This window comes from Chiroxiphia lanceolata, chromosome 3 (genome assembly GCF_009829145.1).
Source record: "Chiroxiphia lanceolata isolate bChiLan1 chromosome 3, bChiLan1.pri, whole genome shotgun sequence".
NCBI lineage: Eukaryota > Metazoa > Chordata > Aves > Passeriformes > Pipridae > Chiroxiphia > Chiroxiphia lanceolata.
Window position 1 is genome coordinate 117,144,817 of NC_045639.1, and position 23,379 is coordinate 117,168,195.

Consider the following 23,379-nt stretch of genomic DNA (forward strand, 5'->3'; position numbering starts at 1 on the left):
GTTCATTATTATTTTTATTTTTACTTTTACTTTTATTTCTATTTTTATTTTTATTTTTATTTTTATTTTTATTTTTATTTTTATTTTTACTTTCATTTAATAATTTTAATCCAATAAATTTATTTAATAAAAAAAATCCCCTCCAAAGCAATTTTTTTAATGGAGTTCAGTGGTTGGTTTCCCCTTTGATTTGAAGGTTTTCAGTGTCATGAATTTAAAAAATCGATCCCCTAAATTAGAATTTTAATTTGATTAATTAATTTCCCCTTTATTTCAATATTTTAAATATCACGAGTTTAATAAATCAATCCCCTTGATGGTGGTTTTATTTTAATTTTAATTTTAATTTTAATTTTAATTTTTACTTTTATTTTTATTTTTACTTTTATTTTTATTGTTATTTTTACTTTCATTTTTATTTTTATTGTTATTTTTACTTCTATTTTTATTTTTATTTTTATTTTTATTTTTACTTTTATTTTTATTGTTATGTTTATTTTTATCTTTATCTTTATTTTTATTTTTATTGTTATTTTTATTTTTATTTTTATTTTTATGTTTATTTTTTATTTTTACTTTTATTGTTATTTGTACTTTCATTTTTATTTTTATTTTTATTTTTATTGTTATTTTTACTTTTATTTTTATTTTTATTTTTATTTTTATTATTCTTATTTTTATTTTTATTTTTACTTTTATTTTTATTGTTATGTTTATTTTTATTTTTATTGTTATTTTTACTTTTATTTTTATTTTTACTTCTATTTTTATTGTTATGTTTATTTTTATCTTTATCTTTATTTTTATTTTTATTTTTACTTTTATTTTCATTGTTATTTTTATTTCTATTTTTATTTCTATTTTTATTTTTATTTCTATTTTTATTTCTATTTTTATTTTATTTTTATTTCTATTTTTACTTTTATTTTTATTGTTATTTTTATTTCTATTTTTATTTCTATTTTTATTTTTACTTCTGTTTATTTTTATTTTTTATTTAATAATTTTTATTCAATAAATTTATTTAATAAAAAAAATCCCCTCCAATGAAATTTTTTAAATGGAATTAAGTGGTTGGTTTCCCCTTTGTTTTGAAGGTTTTAAATATCACAGATTTTAAAATAAATCCTCCTAAATTAAATTCTAATTAATTAACTAATTTCCCCTTCAGTTTGAAATTTTTAAATATCAGACATTTAAAAATCGATCCTCTAAGTTAAAATTTTAATTAACTAATTAATTTCCCCTTCAGTTTGAAATTTTTAAATCAATCACCTTTAATTTTAATTTTAATTTTAATTTTAATTTTTATTTTTATTTTTATTTTTACTTTTACTTTTATTTTCTTTTTTATTTTCATTTTCATTTTCATTTTCATTTTTATTTTCATTTTTATTTTTATTTTTATTCTTGAATAATTTTTATTCAAGAAACTTATTTAATAAATAAAAAAATTTTCTTTAATAATGAATTAATTTCCTCTTGACTTTAATGTTTTAAATATCATAGATTTAAAAATCAGTCACCTTAAAATGAAAATTTTAATTCTTTTAATTAATTCATTTCCCCTTATTTTTAATGTTTCAGATATCATAAATTTAGAAATAAATCCACTTAAATTAACTTATTAATGAATTAATTCATTAGTTTCCCCTTCATTTGACATTTTTAAATATCCTAAATTTAAAAATCAATCCCCTAAAATGAAATCTTGAATTTAATTCGTTAATTTCCCCTTCATTTTGAAGTTTTTAAATCTCCTACATTTAAAAATCGACCCCCTAAATTAAAATTTTGATTTAATTCCTTAATTTCCCCTTTATTTTGATATTTTAAATATCATAAATTTAAAAATCAATCCCCTTAAATCGAAACTTTAATCGATTAATTAATTAATTTCCCCTTTATTTTAACGTTTTAAATATCATAAATTTAAAAATCAGTCCCGTTAAATTGACACTTTAATTAATTAATTAATTAATTCCCCATTTATTTTAACATTTTAAATATCATAAATTTAAAAATCGATCCCCTAAGTCAAAATTTTGATTTAATTCATTAACTTCCCCTTCATTTTGATATTTTGAATAGCAAAAATTTAGAAATCAGTGCCCTTACATCGAAACCTGAATTAATTACTTAATTAATTTCCCCTTTATTTTGATATTTTAAATAGCATCGATTTAAAAATCGATCCCCTTAAACTGAACCTTTAATTGATTAATTAATTAACTTCCCCTTTATTTTAGTGTTTTTAAGTATCCCAGTGCCCTGTCCCCAGCCCCGTCCCTGTCCCTGTCCCTGTCCCTGTCCCCGTCCCCATCCCTGTCCCCATCCCTGTCCCTGTTCCCTCTCCTCCACCGTGTCCCTGTCCCTCTCCATGCCCTGTCCCTGTCCCTGTCCCCATCCCTGTCCCTGTCCCTGTCCCCGTCCCCATCCCTGTCCCTGCTCCCTCTCCTCACCCTGTCCCCATCCCTGTCCCTGTCCCCATCCCTGTTCCTGTCCCCATCCCTGTCCCCGTCCCCGTCCCTGTCCCTGTCCCCATCCCTGTCCCTGTCCCCATCCCTGCCCCTGTCCCCATCCCTGTCCCCATCCCCATCCCTGTCCCCGTCCCTGTCCCTGTCCCCATCCCTGTCCCTGTCCCCATCCCTGCCCCTGTCCCCATCCCTGTCCCTGTCCCCATCCCTGTCCCCGTCCCTGTCCCTGTCCCCATCCCTGTCCCTGTCCCCATCCCTGCCCCTGTCCCCGTCCCTGTCCCCGTCCCTGTCCCTGTCCCCATCCCTGTCCCCGTCCCCGTCCCTGTCCCTGTCCCCATCCCTGTCCCTGTCCCCGTCCCTGTCCCTGTCCCCATCCCTGTTCCTGTCCCCATCCCTGTCCCTGTCCCCATCCCTGTCCCTGTTCCCTCTCCTCACCCTGTCCCCATCCCCATCCCTGTCCCTGTCCCTGTCCCCATCCCTGTCTTTGTTCCCTCTCCTCCACCGTGTCCCTGTCCCTGCTCCCTCTCCGTGCCCTGTCCCTGTCCCTGTCCCCATCCCTGTCCCCATCCCTGTCCCTGTCCCTGTCCCTGTCCCTGTCCCCATCCCTGTCCCTGTTCCCTCTCCTCCACCGTGTCCCTGTCCCTGCTCCCTCTCCTCACCCTGTCCCTGTCCCCATCCCTGTCCCTGTTCCCTCTCCTCCACCGTGTCCCTGTACCTCTCCATGTCCTGTCCCTGTCCCTGTCCCTGTCCCCATCCCTGTCCCTGTCCCTGTTCCCTCTCCTCACCCTGTCCCCATCCCTGTCCCTGTCCCCATCCCTGTCCCTGTCCCCATCCCTGTCCCTGTTCCCTCTCCTCCACCGTGTCCCTGTCCCTGCTCCCTCTCAGTGCCCTGTCCCTGTCCCCATCCCTGTCACTGTCCCCATCCCTGTCCCCATCCCTGTCCTGTCCCTGCTCCCTCTCCTCACCCTGTCCCTGTCCCCATCCCTGTCCCTGTTCCCTCTCCTCCACCGTGTCCCTGTCCCCGCTCCCTCTCCACACCCTGTCCCTGTTCCTGTTCCCTCTCCATGCCCTGTCCCCATCCCTGTCCCTGCTCCCTCTCCTCACCCTGTCCATCCCAACCCCTGGGTTGGATCCCGGGGGCTCTCGGCCGTGACGGGCGGGACGCGCCGCTCTGTCCCCGCAGGGGAGGTCGTGGTCAGCGTGGAGCCCGAGGTTCCCATCAGGAAGATGGAGACGGTGGTGAAGCTGGAAGCTGTGAGTGTCCCACCCCCCACGGAATTCCCGCTCTCCGAGGGATCCCACACTGTGTGGATGGGCACCAAGGTGTCCCAAAGGGATCAGGGTCTGTCACACACTGGAGGTGCCAAGGCCCGTTTTCTGGCCGGAACAGGAGTTTCAGCTCCTTCTCACACCCTTCTGCTCCATGAAACCAGAGATTCCTGGAGCTGCTCCCAGGGCTGGAGCCCCTCTGCTCTGGAGCCAGGCTGGGAGAGCTGGGGGTGCTCAGCTGGGGAAGGGAAGGATCCAGGGAGACCTTGGAGAACATTCCAGAGCCTGAAGGGGCTCCAGGAGAGCTGGAGAGGGACTGGGGACAAGGCCTGGAGGGACAGGACACAGGGAATGGATCCCACTGCCAGAGGACAGGGAGAGATGGGAGATTGGGAAGGGATTCCTGGCTGGGAGGGTGGGGAGGGGCTGGGCTGGAATTCCCAGAGAAGCTGTGGCTGCCCCTGGATCCCTGGGAGTGTCCAAGAAAAGGTTGGAGCTATCTGGGATAGCGGGAGGTGTCAGGGTTGGAATGGGATGATCCTTAAGGTCCCTCCCCACCCAACCCATCCCAGGATCCCCAAAAAGCAAGGATGGACCTTTTCCCAACGCTTTGGGGTTTCCCTCCCCTGCATTTCCATGGTTCCCATGGAGAAGGGAAGAGCCTGGCAGGGTTTCTCTTGGAGCAATCCCATATCCAAGCACGGGAAAACCGGGATGCAGGTGCCTGGTTTTCCTGGGGTTAGATGGGAGATTGGGAAGGGATTCCTGGCTGGGAGGGTGGGGAGGGGCTGGGCTGGAATTCCCAGAGAAGCTGTGGCTGCCCCTGGATCCCTGGGAGTGTCCAAGGCCGGGGGTGGAGCCGCCTGGGACAGCGGGAGGTGTCCCTGCCCATGGCAGGGGGGTTGGAATTAAATGACATTTAAGGTCCCTTCCCGCCCAAACCGATCCGGGATTCCACGCCCTGTGCCCAGCTGGGGGTTTGTTTGTGACCTGCTCTCCCTCTCTCTGCTCCCTCCCGCCCCGGACGGCAGAATTCCGACGCGGTGGTGAAGGTGGACGTGGTAAGCGATGGACCTTCCCTGCATCCCCTCTCCCAACCCTCTGCTCCCCATCCAGCCCTTCCGCTCCGCTTCCAATGGACCATCCACTGCACCCCCAGGACGGGCAGGGCCCGAGGCAGGGACGCAGCGGTGTTGTCTCCTCGTGGGTGTGGCTGCCGAGCTGGGGAGCTCTTCCAGGCCAGGATTTCTCCTCCCAGCTGCCCCAGGAGGAGCGGGACAGACAGGACCCTGCGGGAGGGTCCCTGGATATTCCCACCACACCCAGATGCCATCGGGGAAAGGTCTCCCGGCAGCACAGAGCGGCCCCAGAGGGCTGTGCTGGGCAGGGCGGTTGGGCTGTTGCCGGGCGAGATTCGGGAGCTGTAGCCTGAGGAATTGTTGGGATCTGGACCTGGCTCCCTGCCAAGTCCCTGAGACCCAGCGAAAAGCCTCCAGCAAAGAGCGAGAAAAAAAACGATGAAAAACCCCAGAATAGCAGAACTATATTGAAATCTATATATATTTGCGTATATCACAGTTATATACAGTTAAAAGACTAGGTACATATAAAAAAAGAACCCAAATAACCCCCCGAAAAGGGGAAAGGGAAAAGGGACAAAACCACAAAAAACCCCAAACCCCAAAGCGGGTGTGCACAATCAATAAAAACTAGCAAAAGGAAATCTTACTACTCTCCTTGAGAGAGTAGAATTGTGGCAAACAACCGCTGTTACCCTCCACCTCCCGAGGCCTACAAGGCCTCACTAGGCCTCAGTAGGCCTCCCGAGGCCTTGCTAGGCCTCACTGGGCCTCACTAGACCTCACTAGGCCTCGCTAGGCCTCACTAGGCCTCGCTAGGCCTTGCTAGGCCTCACTAGACCTCACTCCCCCACACGAGCAGGACTGACAGCAGAGAACCTGTGCCTTCAGATCCACTGGAAGAGAAGAGGGCAGAAGCTTCTCTCTCCTTCTTCTTTATACCCTGGCTTATGTAAAAATTGTAGGGAACACTGGGGACATGGCCACTTCCTTGGTTACCAACTGGTCACCAAGGAAGGCCTAGACTAAAACTGTCACAGGAATGTGTGGATGGTAGGGATGACGGGAATCTGGGGGGGGGGGATCTCAGGGTTTCCGCATCCCTGGGAGTGTCCCAGGCCAGGCTGGACGGGGCTTGGAGCAACCCAGGAGAGTGGCAGGTGTCCCTGGTGGGATGAGACGAGCTTTAACACCTCTCCCAGCCCCAAGCATTCCATGATTCCGTGGCTCCGAGGCTGCTGGAGCCTGGATCATCTCTGTGCCTCGGTGTCTGTACGAGGGGGGAGGTAACGAGGCCCCCCCAGCCCAGAGGGATTGTGCCTTCTCTGGAACTTCACCCACCACCCCGGCACCTCAGGAGACATTTCCCTCCTCCCTGCCATCCCTCCCCCTCTGTCTTTGCTTCCCTCGGGCCTTCAGAGCGAGGAGGAGAAGGAGAAGAAGAAGAAGAAGAAGAAAGGAGGAGGAGGAGGAGGAGGAGGAGGAGGAGGAGGGGAGGAGGCAGAGGAGGAGGAGCCCGACGAGAGCATGTTGGACTGGTGGTCCAAGTATTTCGCTTCCATCGAGACCATGAAGGAGGTGGGTTGGGGGCAGGGCAGGGGTGTGGCTGAGGGGGCAGGAAAACATTATTCCCTGGGATGAGGGAGCTCCCACCCATTTCCAGCTCCTCCCAAAGCTTCATGGATGCACCAAATCCCTTGCCAGCCCTGCCTGTCCCAGAGTCATTCAGGCTGGAAAAGCCCTCCCAGATCGAGTCCAACTGCCCCAAATGCCACACCCACAGGGCTTTTGAGCCTCTCCAGGGGTGGGGACTCCACCCCTGCCCCCGGGCAGCTTTTCCACGAGGAAATGGTTCCCGATATCCGACGGTTTCGTTCCTCCCCCAGCAACTCCGGCAGCAGGAAGCGGCCGCGGCAGAAGCGGAGGAGAAGGAAGAGCTGGAGCTTGGAGAGGGTAAGCAGGGCAAGAAGGAGGACACGGGGGGACCAGCATTCCTCTCGGGGCCTGGACATCCCTGTGGAACCTCTGTGGCCACGCCAGGGGCTCGCAGGATGTCGTGTTTCCCCGGGAGGGGTCGGGTTTTGGAAGTGCTTTCACCTGCAGGGAGGGAAAACAGACACTTCCAGGGCAGGTTCTCTCACCTACTCCATCCCAACCGCGTCAGGATAAGAGGGACTGTGCCCAGGAGGTGTTTTTCCCTGAGGGAATTCGGGGCCCTTGGGCTCAGTCGGGCCGTTGCACGTCTCTGAAGTTGGGCGACATTAATTTTGCACCAAAGATTCTGCGGGCCAAGAATCCCGGGGAGCTAGACAGCTTGGCCAAGGGTGGCTTTGTCTCCTTTCCAGCCCCACCAATGGGGCTTGGAAAGGTTTCCCTGGGGACTTCCAGCCATCCCCTCCATAGATCCCACGTCCCCGTGGCAGCGGGTTGTTGTCGCGTCCTTCAGCTGAGGCAAACCCTGAGCCTGGTTGCTTTTGGAAGGCTGATTTTCACCTCCCAACCCCATCTGGCACACAGCGTGGACGCCAGGGTGATGAAGGGCTGTGCCAGTGAATTATTATAATCTGCTTTCCCTAAATGGTACTTTCTCAGGCTAAAGCCGTGGGCATCTTCCGCCCGCGTTCCCGCCCGGAGATCCCACCAGGATATTCTGGGCCAACCCAGCTCAGGTCAAACTGCAGCGAAGTCTCGGTTAATAAATCACGGGGGGACCACGTCCCAAATTTACCGGCGCAGTCCCAGACTGGCAGTGCCACGTCACCCCCTTTGCTGGGGGCGTTATTTTATCTCAACTGTTCGTGGAATCATGGAATGGTTTGGGTTGGAAGGGACCTTCAGGATCATCTCATTCCAATGCCCTGCCATGGGCAGGGACACCTTCCCCTAGCCCAGGTTGCTCAGACCCCCATCCAGCCTTGGCCACAGTTTTTTATCTTTATTTTATCTTCTGCAAGCCCTTCGAACTTTCCCGGTTAGAAGTGGAAATCTGAGGTGGGGACAGGAAGAATCTCCCTTTGTCTGCTCATTTTCAGGCTTCCAAAGACAGCTTCTGCTCTCTCAGGAGCTCTGCTCATCCAAAGATGAGGTCGGGTCTTGCCGAGCTCGGAGACAACTCTGGGCAGGTTCTCCCCGGGTTTGCTCTCCCAGTTGGGGGATGTCTCGTGTCCCCCGTGGTTTTCTTTCCGTCTCCTGAGAAGGATCCATTTCCCTCGGCTCTCCTGTTCCTTCCTCCTTCCCTCTTCTTCTTCTCCCTCCTTCCCTCTTCCACGCGAGGTCGTTGCCATCTGTCTGTCCCCCCTGGTGTCGCCCAGTCCCCGTGGAAGCTGGCAGAGGATGGACAGGGATTGTTGGGGGGTAGGAGAAGCTTCCTTTGAACCCCCCCTTTCCCAGAAACCTGTTCCTGGCTGGCTGTCACTGGTGGTTGCTCTGAGAGAGACTTTCATGACCCGAGGTTGCAGCTGGTCATGGGCTCAACCCCTCTCCTGGTGCTGAGCATCAGGCACCGTCCCCTCGGCCATTCCCAGTCCGGAGCTTTATCCCCAAAGCTTCATCCAGCAGGAATAATCTCTGGTGGAAGGAAGACAAGGAGGTGCTGTGGGCAGAGTTAGGTCTCCTCGCCCCTCTGTCCATGCTTTGTAGCCCTCCAAGGGATCACTGCTGCTGGAATTTCCCTGCCCAGGGATCTCCAGAGCCCGGGACAGGCAGGCCAGGCCGGGCTGGGAGGTGCAGGCAGCAGCACCCACCAGCTTTCCTGCTCCTCCTGTTCATCCCCTCCCTGTCTCCTCCACCCTCCTCACCCTCGTCCCCGTCTCCCAGCGCTCCCCTGGGGCTCACACACCAACCCTGGGGACTCTTCTCCCACAGCACATTCCTGGAAAAGCTGAAGCCCACAGTTGGCCAGGGGCACTCTGGGCTGGGTTAGGAACTGGTTGGAGGGCCGAGCCCAGAGAGTGGTGGGGATGGAGCTGCATCCAGCTGGGATCCCTCCCCAGTGGTGTCCCCAGGGATCAGTGCAGGGCCCAGTCCTGTTCTGTGTCTGCACTGATGACCTGGATGAGGGGATGGAGTCCCACCATCAGCAAATGTGCAGGTGACACCAAGCTGGGGGAGTGTGGATCTGCTGGAGGGCAGGAGGGCTCTGCAGAGGGACCTGGCCAGGCTGGATCCATGGGCTGATCCCAACGGGATGAGGTTCAACCAGGCCAAGGGCCGGGTCCTGACCTTTGGCCACAACAACCCCCGGCAGCTCCAGGCTGGCACAGAGGGGCTGGAGAGCAGCCAGGCAGGAGGGGAGCTGGGATTTGGGATGGACAGGGAGCTGAACAGGAGCCAGAGTGTGCCCAGGGGGACAAGAGGGCCGATGGATCCCGGCCTGGATCGGGATCAGTGTGGCAGCAGGAGCAGGGCAGGGATTGTGCCCCTGGGAGGCCACCCCTGGAGTGCTGTGTCCAGCTCTGGGCCCTCAGCTCAGGAAGGACATGGAGGGGCTGGAGCAGGGCCAGGGAAGGGACTGGAGCACAATTCCCGTGAGGAGAGGCTGAGGGAGCTGGGAAGGGGCTCATCCTGGAGAAAAGAGGGATCAGGAGGGAGCTTTTCCCGCCCCACAACTCCCTGCCAGGAGGGGGGAGCCGGGTGGGATCGGGCTCTGCTCCCGGGAAGCAGCAGCAGGACAAGAGGGCTCAGCCTCCAGCTGTGCCAGGGCAGGGGCAGTTGGGATATTGGGAAGGAATTCTTTCCATGGAGAGGGATCAGCCCTTGGAATGGGCTGCCCAGGGAAGTGGTGGATTCTCCGTCCCTGTTTAAGGACAGACTGGATGTGGCATCAGCGCCACGGGCTGGGAACCACGGCGGGGTTGGATCCAGGGTTGGACTCCATGATCTCGGAGGTCCCTTCCAACCCGGCTGATTCTGGGATTCTGTAACTCCATAAAAGGCTCCAAGGCCCAGGCCAGGCACAAGGACAAGGCCAAGGCACCCAAGGAGGACAAGAAGAAGAAGCAGCAGCAGGCGGCCCCCGAGCTCCCGGAGAAGAAGAACAAGCAGAAGGTTGACGAGCTGAAGGTGTGTGTGGGGAAGAGGGTGCAGGGAAGCCTCTGCTGCTTCCAAGGAAGTGCCTGATCCTAGAGGAGGTGTGCCCTGGGACGTCCCACCGGGGGATGTATCCTGGGATGAGGACTGCCAGCTGCTCTGCAGGGTTTGGGGCAGTCGGAGGTCACAGGGTTGACAGAAAAGGGGGTTCCCGGGAAGGCTCATCCCTGGGGGCAGCTTGGATGTGCTCCGGCTGGAGGGGAGAGTTTTCCAGCCTGGATTCGGGGCAGGGGCGGGGTCCCTGGTTCAGTGATCCCAAGGATTTATTTAGGATTCATGTAGCCTGTGAGAACTGGGCACTAGGATCACAGAATCCCAGGATCACTGAGGTGGGAAAAGCCCTCCCAGCCCGTGGATCCCCCCTGTGCCCCATCCCCACCCTATCCCCCAGCCCAGAGCACTGAGTGCCACAGCCAGGCCTTCCTGGGACACCTCCAGGGCTGGGCACTCCAAACCTCCCTGGGCAGCCCCTGCCAGTGCCTGACCACCCTTTCCAGCAGGAAATTCCTCCTCCTGTCCCACCTGAGCCTCCCCTGGCACAGCCCGAGGCCGTTCCCTCTCCTCCTGTCCCCTGTCACCGCATCTTTTCCTCCCCGTTTGTGTGTGGGTTTTTTTTTTTTTTAACCCAATTTCCCCCCTCTCAATTTCCCCCTCTTCTGAACTCCCTCCCCGTCCCAGGTGTTCAACAAAGAGCTGGAGTCGGAGTTCGACAACTTCGAGGACTGGCTGCACACCTTCAACCTGCTCCGGGGCAAGATCGGGGACAACGACGACACGGCCACGGAGGAGGAGCGGATCGTGGGCAGGTTCAAGGCGAGTGCTGGGCCCGGGGGGGGATGCCCAGGGGCGGGGGGTGCTGGCCGGGACCCCCGTGCTGGGGTGGCTCCGTGCCCCCCGCTCACCGAGGGCCGGGCCCTCCCTCGCTGCAGGGCTCCCTGTGCGTGTACAAGGTGCCGCTGCCCGAGGACGTCAGCAGGGAGGCGGGACACGACCCCAGCCTCGGGATGTTCCAGGGCATCCCCAGCAACGACCCCGTCAACGTCCTGGTCCGGGTCTACATCGTCAGGGTGAGGGGGGCCATGGGCTGGGACAGGGGGGTGAGCACAGAGTCCCTTCTGGGGGCTGGGACAGGCTGGGATCCCAGGAATCCTTCCAGGAGCTGGGACAGGGGGGGTGTGATCCCAGGAATCCTTCCATGTGCTGGGACAGGCTGGGATCCCAGGAATCCTTCCATGTGCTGGGACAGGGGGTGTGATCCCAGGAATCCTTCCATGTGCTGGGACAGGGGGTGTGATCCCAGGAATCCTTCCATGTGCTGGGACAGGGGGAGTGTGATCCCAGGAATCCTTCCAGGAGCTGGGACAGAGGGTGTGTGATCCCAGGAATCCTTCCACGTGCTGGGACAGGGGTGGTGTGATCCCAGGAATCCTTCCATGTGCTGGGACAGGGGTGGTGTGATCCCAGGAATCCTTCCATGTGCTGGGACAGGGGGAGTGTGATCCCAGGAATCCTTCCATGTGCTGGGACGGGGGGTGTGTGATCCCAGGGTCCCTTCCATGTGCTGGGACAGGCTGGGATCCCAGGAATCCTTCCATGTGCTGGGACAGGGGGGGTGTGATCCCAGGAATCCTTCCATGTGCTGGGACAGGGGGTGTGTGATCCCAGGAATCCTTCCATGTGCTGGGACAGGGGGAGTGTGATCCCAGGAATCCTTCCATGTGCTGGGACAGGGGGGGTGTGATCCCAGGAATCCTTCCATGTGCTGGGACAGGGGGGGTGTGATCCCAGGAATCCTTCCAGGAGCTGGGACAGGGGGAGTGTGATCCCAGGAATCCTTCCAGGAGCTGGGACAGAGGGTGTGTGATCCCAGGAATCCTTCCACGTGCTGGGACAGGGGGTGTGTGATCCCAGGAATCCTTCCATGTGCTGGGACAGGGGGAGTGTGATCCCAGGATTCCTTCCATGTGCTGGGACAGAGGGTGTGTGATCCCAGGAATCCTTCCATGTGCTGGGACAGGGGGTGTGATCCCAGGAATCCTTCCATGTGCTGGGACAGGGGGAGTGTGATCCCAGGAATCCTTCCATGTGCTGGGACAGGCTGGGATCCCAGGAATCCTTCCATGTGCTGGGACAGGCTGGGATCCCAGGAATCCTTCCACGTGCTGGGACAGGGGGAGTGTGATCCCAGGAATCCTTCCATGTGCTGGAACAGGGGGTGTGTGATCCCAAGGTCCCTTCCATGTGCACTAACATCAGGCAGGAATAGCCCCAGTTTTACCCAAAACACCCCATTTAGGGGGACTGGAGTGGCCAGATAGGGACAGGAATAGCCCCACTTTTACCCAAAACACCCCATCTGGGGGGGACTGGAGTGGCCAGACAGGGACAGGCACTAACACGAGGCAGGAACAGCCCCACTTTTACCCAGAACACCCCATTTAGGGGGACTGGAGTGGCCAGACAGGGACAGGCACTGACACCAGGCAGGGACAGAAACAGTCCCAGTTTTACCCAGAACACCCCATTTAGGGGGACAGGAGTAGCCAGGCAGGGGCAGGTATTAACAACAGGCAGGAACAGCCCCAGTTTTACCCAAAACACCCCATTTGGGGGGCCTGGAGTGGCCAGGCAGGGACAGGAACAGCCCCAGTTTTACCCAAAACACCCCATTTAGTGGGACTGGAGTGGCCAGACAGGGACAGGCACCAACAGTCACACTTTCACCCAAAACACCCAATTTAGTGGGACTGGAATGGCCAGACAAGGGCAGGCAGGGACAGGCACTAACACGAGGCAGGAATAGCCCCAGTTTTACCCAAAACACCCCATCTGGGGGGCCTGGAGTGGCCAGACAGGGACAGGCACTAACAGTCCCACTTTTACCCAAAACACCCCATTTAGGGGGACTGGAGTGGCCAGGCAGGGACAGGAACAGCCCCAGTTTTAACCAAAACTCCCCATTTAGGGGGACTGGAGTGGCCAGACGGGGACAGGCACTAACACCAGGCAGGGACAGAAACAGTCCCAGTTTTACCCAGAACACCCCATTTAGTGGGACTGGAGTGGCCAGGCAGGGACAGGCACCAACAGCCACACTTTTACCCAAAACACCCCATTTAGGGGACTGTTGTGGCCAGACAGGGACAGGCACTAACACCAGGCAGGGACAGAAACAGTCCCAGTTTTACCCAGAACACCCCATTTAGGGGGACTGGAGTGGCCAGGCAGGGACAGGAACAGCCCCAGTTTTATCCAAAACACCCCATTTAGGGGGACTGGAGTGGCCAGACAAGGACAGGCACTAACACGAGGCAGGAACAGCCCCACTTTTACCCAAAACACCCCATTTAGGGGGACTGGAGTGGCCAGACAGAGACAGGCACTAACATCAGGCAGGGACAGAAACAGTCCCAGTTTTACCCAGAACACCCCATTTAGGGGGACAGGAGCAGCCAGGCAGGGGCAGGTATTAACAACAGGCAGGAATAGCCCCAGTTTTACCCAAAACACCCCATCTGGGGGGCCTGGAGTGGCCAGACAGGGACAGGCACTAACAGTCCCACTTTTACCCAAAACACCCCATTTAGGGGGACTGGAGTGGCCAGACAGGGACAGGCACTAACACCAGGCAGGGACAGAAACAGTCCCAGTTTTACCCAGAACACCCCATTTAGTGGGACTGGAATGGCCAGACAGGGACAGGCACTAACACCAGGCAGGGACAGCCCCACTTTTACCCAAAACACCCCATTTAGTGGGACTGGAGTGGCCAGACAGAGACAGGAACAGCCCCAGTTTTAACCAAAACACCCCATTTAGGGGGACTGGAGTGGCCAGACAGGGACAGGAACAGCCCCAGTTTTAACCAAAACACCCCATTTAGGGGGACTGGAGTGGCCAGACAGGGACAGGCACTAACACCAGGCAGGGACAGCCCCACTTTTATCCAAAACACCCCATTTAGGGGGACTGGAGTGGCCAGGCAGGGACAGGAACAGCCCCAGTTTTACCCAAAACACCCCATTTAGGGGGACTGGAGTGGCCAGACAGGGACAGGCACTAACACCAGGCAGGGACAGAAACAGTCCCAGTTTTACCCAGAACACCCCATTTAGGGGGACTGGAGTGGCCAGGCAGGGACAGGTATTAACACCAGGCAGGGACAGCCCCACTTTTATCCAAAACACCCCATTTAGGGGGACTGGAGTGGCCAGACAGAGACAGGAACAGCCCCAGTTTTAACCAAAACACCCCATTTAGGGGGACTGGAGTGGCCAGACAGAGACAGGTACTAACACCAGGCAGGAATAGCCCCACTTTTATCCAAAACACCCCATTTAGGGGGACTGGAGTGGCCAGACAGGGACAGGAACAGCCCCAGTTTTAACCAAAACACCCCATTTAGGGGGACTGGAGTGGCCAGACAGGGACAGGCACTAACAGCCACACTTTTACCCAAAACACCCCATCTGGGGGGGACTGGAGTGGCCAGACAGGGACAGGTATTAACACCAGGCAGGAATAGCCCCAGTTTTACCCAAAACACCCCATTTAGGGGGACTGTTGTGGCCAGACAGGGACAGGCACTAACACCAGGCAGGGACAGAAACAGTCCCAGTTTTACCCAGAACACCCCATTTAGTGGGACTGGAGTGGCCACACAGGGACAGGAACAGCCCCAGTTTTACCCAGAACACCCCATTTAGGGGGACTGGAGTGGCCAGGCAGGGACAGGCACTAACACCAGGCAGGAACAGCCCCACTTTTACCCAAAACACCCCATTTAGGGGGACTGTTGTGGCCAGGCAGGGCCAGGCATTCCCAGGGGTGGAGAAGGGGCCCATCCCTGACTCCTTCCCTGCCGGGGCTGGATCCATCCCCAGGCCACGGACCTTCACCCCGCCGACATCAACGGCAAGGCCGACCCCTACATCGCCATCCGGCTGGGCAAGACCGACATCAAGGACAAGGAGAACTACATCTCCAAGCAGCTCAACCCCGTCTTTGGGAAGTGAGTTCGGTCCCAGCCCCGTCCCCTTTTCCAGGGAATTGGGTGAGCCGAGCCCGAGCCCGGCTCTGAGCCACTGGTGGGGTGTCACGGAGTTGCTCCGAGAGCAAATCCCTCCTTTAGGAACCCTTAGACCTAAATCAGACCAAGAGCAAATCCCTCCTTTAGGAACCCTTAGACCTAAATCAGACCAAGAGCAAATCCCTCCTTTAGGAACCCTTAGACCTAAATCAGACCAAGAGCAAATCCCTCCTTTAGGAACCCTTAGACCTAAATCTGAGTGAAAGCAAATCCCTCCCTTAGGAACTCTCAGACCTAAATCTGAGTGAAAGCAAATCCCTCCTTTAGGAACCCTTAGACCTAAATCTGAGTGAAAGCAAATCCCTCCTTTAGGAACCCTTAGACCTAAATCTGAGTGAAAGCAAATCCCTCCTTTAGGAACCCTTAGACCTAAATCTGAGTGAAAGCAAATCCCTCCTTTAGGAACTCTCAGACCTAAATCAGGCCAAGAGCAAACCCCTCCTTTAGGAACCCTTAGACCTAAATCTGAGTGAAAGCAAATCCCTCCTTTAGGAACTCTCAGACCTAAATCAGACCAAGAGCAAATCCCTCCTTTAGGAACCCTTAGACCTAAATCTGAGTGAAAGCAAATCCCTCCCTTAGGAACTCTTAGACCTAAATCTGAGTGAAAGCAAATCCCTCCTTTAGGAACTCTCAGACCTAAATCAAACCAAGAGCAAATCCCTCCTTTAGGAACTCTCAGACCTAAATCAGACCAAGAGCAAATCCCTCCTTTAGGAACCCTTAGACCTAAATCCAACAAAGAGTAAATCCCTCTTTTAGGAACCCTTAGACCTAAATCTGAGTGAAAGCAAATCCCTCCTTTAGGAACCCTTAGACCTAAATCTGAGTGAAAGCAAATCCCTCCTTTAGGAACTCTCAGACCTAAATCAGGCCAAGAGCAAACCCCTCCTTTAGGAACTCTTAGACCTAAATCAGGCCAAGAGCAAACCCCTCCTTTAGGAACTCTTAGACCTAAATCAGACCAAGAATAAATCCCTCTTTTAGGAACTCTTAGACCTAAATCCAACAAAGAGTAAATCCCTCTTTTAGGAACCCTTAGACCTAAATCTGAGTGAAAGCAAATCCCTCCTTTAGGAACCCTTAGACCTAAATCTGAGTGAAAGCAAATCCCTCCTTTAGGAACCCTTAGACCTAAATCCAACAAAGAGTAAATCCCTCCTTTAGGAACCCTTAGACCTAAATCCAACAAAGAGTAAATCCCTCCTTTAGGAACCCTTAGACCTAAATCAGACCAAGAGCAAATCCCTCCTTTAGGAACCCTTAGACCTAAATCTGAGTGAAAGCAAATCCCTCCTTTAGGAACTCTCAGACCTAAATCAGGCCAAGAGCAAACCCCTCCTTTAGGAACCCTTAGACCTAAATCTGAGTGAAAGCAAATCCCTCCTTTAGGAACCCTTAGACCTAAATCCAACAAAGAGTAAATCCCTCTTTTAGGAACTCTTAGACCTAAATCTGAGTGAAAGCAAGACACACAAACCTAATTTCAGGGCTGTTGAGACATCCCGGGACAGGCCACCTCCCGTGCAGGGCTGGTGGGTCGGGCAGAGGTTCAGCCAAAGCACCCACCTCACGGGGTCTGGGGTGGCAGCCAGACCCCACAGCGGCTTTTCCCGCCTCCCCACCCCGCGCCAGGTCCTTCGACATCGAGGCCACCTTCCCCATGGAGTCCATGCTGACGGTGGCCGTGTACGACTGGGACCTGGTGGGCACCGACGACCTCATCGGGGAGACCAGGATCGACCTGGAGAACCGCTACTACAGCAAGCACCGGGCGACCTGCGGGCTGGCACACACCTACTCCGTGTAGGGCACGGCCCTGCCTGCACCCTGCACCCTGCACCCTCCTCTGCCTCGCCTTCCAGAGCTTTCCTTCCTCCTGCACCCTCCTCTGCCTCACCTTCCAGAGCTTTCCTTCCTCCTGCACCCTCCTTCTCCTCAACTTCCAGAGCTTTCCTTCCTCCTGCTCCCTCCTCTGCCTCACCTTCCAGAGCCCTCCCTGCCCAGTCTTCCTCCTGCACCCTCCTCCTCCTCACCTTCCAGACCTTTCCTTCCTCCTGCACCCTCCTCCTCCTCACCTTCCAGAGCTTTCCTTCCTCCTGCTCCCTCCTCCTCCTCCTCACCTTCCAGACCTTTCCTTCCTCCTGCTCCCTCCTCCTCCTCCTCACCTTCCAGACCTTTCCTTCCTCCTGCTCCCTCCTCCTCCTTCTCACCTTCCAGAGCTTTCCTTCCTCCTTCACCCTCCTCCTCCTCCTCACCTTCCAGAGCTTTCCCTTCCTCCTGCACCCTCCTCCTCCTCCTCAGGACCCCAGTCTGCTCTCGAGTTTCACCTCTGCTGCCCCAAATCCTTTCCCTGGGCTTCCCGGGCCCAGGGTTGGTTTGGCTGGGAAGGGGGGATGGAATGGCCTGGAAAAGCCAAGTCTCGCCCTCCCGCTCACAGCCACGGCTACAACGCCTGGAGGGACCCCATGAAGCCCTCCCAGATCCTGGCCAAGCTGTGCAAGGAGGGGAAAGTGGACGGGCCACACTTCGGGCCGGGAGGGAGAGTCAAAGTCGCCAACAGGGTCTTCACCGGCCCCACGGAGATCGAGGATGAGAACGGTAGGAGCCCCTGGGGTGAGGGCTGGGCAGGGGAGCGGGGCCTGGGCCGTCCCCTCGTCCTCCAGGGTTGGGATCACGGAACAGTTTGAACCACGGGATGGGTTGGGCTGGGAAGGACCTTCGGAGGTTGTCCAGTTCAACCCTCCCCGAGACAGACTGAGCGGCCCCATCGCCCCAAACCTGCAAACCCTCACCCCAAAGGGACCTGCTGGCGCGTCCCCAAGAGAGAGGGAGGGGGGTCGGGGGTGAGGAAGAGGGGGAGAACGTGTCAATGGACATGGAATTGGTTCAGACTGGGAAAACACGGGCTGGGGGGGGATCTGGAGAGAGGGAGGGATGGAGAGAGGAGAAGGAGAAGAGTCAGGAAGCGCTGGCTGAAGGACAGACTGTCCCTAGGGAAAGGGGGAGTTCTACCCCGTGGAAGCAAGGCCCATCCTGGCCTTCCCAGGGCTCAGGAAGCTGTTCAACATGGAACTGCACCCCCAGACAGTGGGAGGTGGGGGAGAACATGTCAGTGGACATGGAATTGGTTCAGACTGGGAAAACACGGGCTGGGGGGGATCTGAAGAGATGGAGGGATGGAGAGAGGAGAAGGAGAAGAGTCAGGAAGCGTTGGCTGAAGGACAGACTGTCCCCAAGGAGAGGGAGAGTTCTGCTCCCTTGGAGCAAGGCCCAGCCTGGCCTTCCCAGGGTTTAGGAAGCTGTTCAACATGGAACTGCACCCCCAGGCAGTGGGAGGTGGGAATTTTGCCCAACACACCCAACATGTGCCCAAGAAAGAGGGAGGTGGGTTGGGGGTGAAGAAGAGGAGGAGAAGATGTCAGTGGACATGGAATTGGTTCAGACTGGGAAAACACGGGCTGGGGGGGGATCTGGAGAGATGGAGGGATGGAGAGAGGAGAAGGAGAGGAGTCAGGAAGCGTTGGCTGAAGGACAAACTGTCCCCAAGGAGAGGGAGAGTTCTGTCCCCTGGGAGCAAGGCCCAGCCTGGCCTTTCCAGGGCTCAGGAAGCTGTTCAACATGGAACTGCACCCCCAGACAGTGGGAGGTGGGGGAGAACATGTCAGTGGACATGGAATTGGTTCAGACTGGGAAAACAAAGGCTGAAGGGGGATCTAGAGAGATGGAGGGATGGAGTCAGGAAGCATTGGCTGAAGGACAGACTGTCCCCAGAGAAAGGGAGAGCATTGGGCAGTTCTGCCCCTACCCCTGGCTTTTCCAGGGCTCAGGAAGCTGTTCTCCAGGGAACTGCACCCCCAGACAGTGGGAGATGGGGGAGAAGATGTCAGTGGACATGGAATTGGTTCAGACTGGGAAAACACGGGCTGGAGGGGGATCTGGAGAGATGGAGGGATGGAGAGAGGAGAAGGAGAAGAGTCAGGAAGCGTTGGCTGAAGGACAGACTGTCCCTAGGGAAAGGGGGAGTTCTACCCCTTGGAGCAAGGCCCATCCTGGCCTTCCCAGGGCTCAGGAAGCTGTTCAACATGGAACTGCACCCCCAGGCAGTGGGAGGTGGGGGAGAACCTGTCAGTGGACATGGAATTGGTTCAGACTGGGAAAACACGGGCTGGGGGGGGGATCTGGAGAGATGGAGGGATGGAGAGAGGAGAAGGAGAAGAGTCAGGAAGTGTTGGCTGAAGGACAGACTGTCCCTAGGGAAAGGGGGAGTTCTACCCCGTGGAAGCAAGGCCCAGCCTGGCCTTCCCAGGGCTCAGGAAGCTGTTCAACATGGAACTGCACCCCCAGGCAGTGGGAGGTGGGAATTGTGCCCAACACACCCAACATGTGCCCAAGAAAGAGGGAGGTGGGTTGGGGGTGAAGAAGAGGAGGAGAAGATGTCAGTGGACATGGAATTGGTTCAGACTGGGAAAACACGGGCTGGAGGGGGATCTGGAGAGATGGAGGGATGGAGTCAGGAAGCATTGGCTGAAGGACAGACTGTCCCCAGAGAAAGGGAGAGCATTGGGCAGTTCTGCCCCTACCCCTGGCTTTTCCAGGGCTCAGGAAGCTGTTCTCCAGGGAACTGCACCCCCAGACAGTGGGAGAGGGGGGAGAACATGTCAGTGGACATGGAATTGGTTCAGACTGGGAAAACACGGGCTGGAGGGGAATCTGGAGAGATGGAGGGATGGAGAGAGGAGAAGGAGAGGAGTCGGGAAGCGCTGGCTGCAGGGCAGACCGTGTCCCCGAGGAGCTGGAGCAGGGCTGTGGGCACGGGGTGCCCCCCTGCCCGGCTCTGCAGGCCCTGCCGTGCCCCCCCAGGCCAGAAGAAGGCGTCGGACGAGCCGGTGGCGCTGGCGGCCCTGCGGCACTGGGAGGACGTTCCCCGCGCCGGCTGCCGCCTCGTCCCCGAGCACGTGGAGACGCGGCCGCTGCTCAACCCCGACAAGCCGGGCATCGAGCAGGTCCTGGGGGCAAACCAGGGGCACAGTGGGGGGCAAAAACCAGCCTGGCAAACCACCCCGGGGCAGAGGGAACAGGGCTGGGGGCGCTTCTGGCATCAACACCTCCTGGCAGTCACCCCTTGAGCCCGCCAGGCGACCTCCCCCTGCTGCTCCAGGCGCGGCCGTTCCGCGCCCCAAAGTCCCTCAGGCCCCGGATTCCCGGCCCCCGTGAACCTCTGGGATCACACCAGGCCACGGGGCCCTTCTGCAGGTGGTGGGGAAGGTCTCATGGCACGGGAGAACCTTGTCCTGCCCCATATTTAGAGGGTTCAGCACCACAGGCCCTGCCCCATATTTAGAGGGTTCAGCACTTCAGGCCCCACACCTGGGGTGTTCAGCACCACAGGCCCTGCCCCATATTTAGAGGGTTCAGCACTTCAGGCCCTATCCCACATCTGGGGTGTTCAGCACCACAGGCCCTGCCCCATATTTAGGGGGTTCAGCACTTCAGGCCCCATATCTGGGGTGTTCAGCACCACAGGCCCTGCCCCATATTTAGAGGGTTCAGCACTTCAGGCCCTATCCCACATCTGGGGTGTTCAGCACCACAGGCCCTGCCCCATATTTAGGGGGTTCAGCACTTCAGGCCCCACATCTGGGGTGTTCAGCACCACAGGCCCTGCCCCATATTTAGAGGGTCCAGCACCACAGGCCCTGCCCCATATTTAGAGGGTCCAGCACTTCAGGCCCCACATCTGGGGTGTTCAGCACCACAGGCCCTGCCCCATATTTAGGGGGTTCAGCACTTCAGACCCCACATCTGGGGTGTTCAGCACCACAGGCCCTGCCCCATATTTAGGGGGTTCAGCACTTCAGGCCCCACATCTGGGGTGTTCAGCACCACAGGCCCTGCCCCATATTTAGGGGGTTCAGCACTTCAGGCCCCACATCTGGGGTGTTCAGCACCACAGGCCCTGCCCCATATTTAGAGGGTTCAGCACTTCAGGCCCTATCCCACATCTGGGGGGTTCAGCCCCACATCTGGGGGTTCAGCGCTGCAGGCCCTGCCCCACATCTAGGGGGTTCAGCCTCACATCTAGGGGGTTCAGCCCCACATCTGGGGGTTCAGCACTGCAGGCCCTGCCCCTTATTTGTGGGTTCAGCACTGCAGGCCCTGCCCCATATTTAGAGGGTTCAGCCCCACATCTGGGGGGTTCAGCACTGCAGGCTCTGCCCCATATTTAGGGGGTTCCGCACTGCAGGCCATGCCCCACATCTGGGGGTTCAACCCCATATCTGGGGGTTCAGCACTGCAGGCCCTGCCCCATATTTAGGGGGTTCTGCACTACAGGTCCTGCCCCACATCTGGGGGTTCAGCACTGCAGGCCCTGCCCCATATTTAGGGGGTTCTGCACTGCAGGTCCTGCCCCATATTTAGGGGGTTCTGCACTGCAGGCCCTGCCCCATATTTAGGGGGTTCTGCACTGCAGGTCCTGCCCCATATTTAGAGGGTTCAGCACTTCAGACCCCACACCTGGGGGGTTCAGCACCACAGGCCCTGCCCCATATTTAGAGGGTCCAGCACTTCAGACCCCACATCTGGGGTGTTCAGCACCACAGGCCCTGCCCCATATTTAGAGGGTTCAGCACCACAGGCCCTGCCCCATATTTAGAGGGTTCAGCACTTCAGGCCCCACACCTGGGGTGTTCAGCACCACAGGCCCTGCCCCATATTTAGAGGGTTCAGCACTTCAGGCCCCACATCTGGGGGGTTCAGCACCACAGGCCCTGCCCCATATTTAGAGGGTTCAGCACTTCAGGCCCCACATCTGGGGTGTTCAGCACCACAGGCCCTGCCCCATATTTAGAGGGTTCAGCACTTCAGGCCCTATCCCACATCTGGGGGGTTCAGCCCCACATCTGGGGGGTTCAGCGCTGCAGGCCCTGCCCCACATCTGGGGGGTTCAGCCTCACATCTAGGGGGTTCAGCCCCACATCTGGGGGTTCAGCCTCACATCTAGGGGGTTCAGCCCCACATCTAGGGGGTTCAGCCTCACATCTAGGGGGTTCAGCCCCACATCTGGGGGTTCAGCACTGCAGGCCCTGCCCCTTATTTGTGGGTTCAGCACTGCAGGCCCTGCCCCATATTTAGAGGGTTCAGCCCCACATCTGGGGGGTTCAGCACTGCAGGCTCTGCCCCATATTTAGGGGGTTCTGCACTGCAGGCCATGCCCCACATCTGGGGGTTCAGCCCCATATCTGGGGGTTCAGCACTGCAGGCCCTGCCCCATATTTAGGGGGTTCTGCACTACAGGTCCTGCCCCACATCTGGGGGTTCAGCACTGCAGGCCCTGCCCCATATTTAGGGGGTTCTGCTCTGCAGGTCCTGCCCCATATTTAGGGGGTTCTGCACTGCAGGTCCTGCCCCATATTTAGAGGGTTCAGCACTTCAGGCCCCACACCTGGGGTGTTCAGCACCACAGGCCCTGCCCCATATTTAGAGGGTTCAGCACTTCAGGCCCCACATCTGGGGTGTTCAGCACCACAGGCCCTGCCCCATATTTAGAGGGTTCAGCACTTCAGACCCTATCCCACATCTGGGGGGTTCAGCCCCACATCTGGGGGGTTCAGCACTGCAGGCCCTGCCCCACATCTGGGGGGTTCAGCACCACAGGCCCTGCCCCATATTTAGAGGGTTCAGCACTTCAGGCCCCACATCTGGGGTGTTCAGCACCACAGGCCCTGCCCCATATTTAGAGGGTTCAGCACTTCAGGCCCTATCCCACATCTGGGGGGTTCAGCACTGCAGGCCCTGCCCCACATCTGGGGGGTTCAGCCCCACATCTGGGGGGTTCAGAACTACAGGCCCTGCCCCATATTTAGAGGGTCCAGCACTGCAGGCCCCACGTCTGGCACGGCCAGGGGGACGTTGGAGGGGAAGAGGAGCTGGGGGAAGGTGGCCACGGGCGGGGAGGGGGCTCAGGGGGTGTCAAGGGGAGCTGACTGCACCCCTGTACCCCCCCAGGGCCGCCTGGAGATGTGGGTGGACATGTTCCCCATGGACATGCCGGCGCCCGGCCCCGCCATCGACATCTCTCCCAGGAAACCCAAGAAGTGAGGAGCCAACCCCGGGGACACCGGGAGCGTGGGATGGAGCCCGGGAACTTGGGATGGAGCCCGGGAGCTTGGGATGGAGCCTGGGATCATGGGATGGAGCCTGGGAACTTGGGATGGAGCCTGGGAGTGTGGGATGGAGCCTGGGAGTGTGGGATGGAGCCTGGGAGTGTGGGATGGAGCCTGGGAACATGGGATGGAGCCTGGGAGTGTGGGATGGAGCCTGGGAGTGTGGGATGGAGCCTGGGAGTGTGGGATGGAGCCTGGGAGAATGGGAT

At 55.1% G+C, this 23,379-nt stretch overlaps 1 protein-coding gene across 1 annotated transcript in view; it reads left to right on the forward strand.

The window, feature by feature from the left end:
• OTOF (otoferlin) overlaps positions 1–23,105 on the forward strand; it is a 161,696-nt gene extending 138,591 nt beyond the window's left edge. The window contains exons 37-48 of the mRNA XM_032683676.1: positions 3,657–3,731; positions 4,778–4,807; positions 6,245–6,403; positions 6,712–6,778; positions 9,759–9,886; positions 10,592–10,726; positions 10,843–10,980; positions 14,797–14,924; positions 16,638–16,808; positions 17,443–17,603; positions 19,866–20,008; positions 23,013–23,105. Coding sequence (XP_032539567.1) covers positions 3,657–3,731; positions 4,778–4,807; positions 6,245–6,403; positions 6,712–6,778; positions 9,759–9,886; positions 10,592–10,726; positions 10,843–10,980; positions 14,797–14,924; positions 16,638–16,808; positions 17,443–17,603; positions 19,866–20,008; positions 23,013–23,105 — 1,428 coding nt within the window. The remainder of the gene's footprint in view (positions 1–3,656; positions 3,732–4,777; positions 4,808–6,244; positions 6,404–6,711; positions 6,779–9,758; positions 9,887–10,591; positions 10,727–10,842; positions 10,981–14,796; positions 14,925–16,637; positions 16,809–17,442; positions 17,604–19,865; positions 20,009–23,012) is intronic.
• Positions 23,106–23,379: the final 274 nt, after the last annotated feature.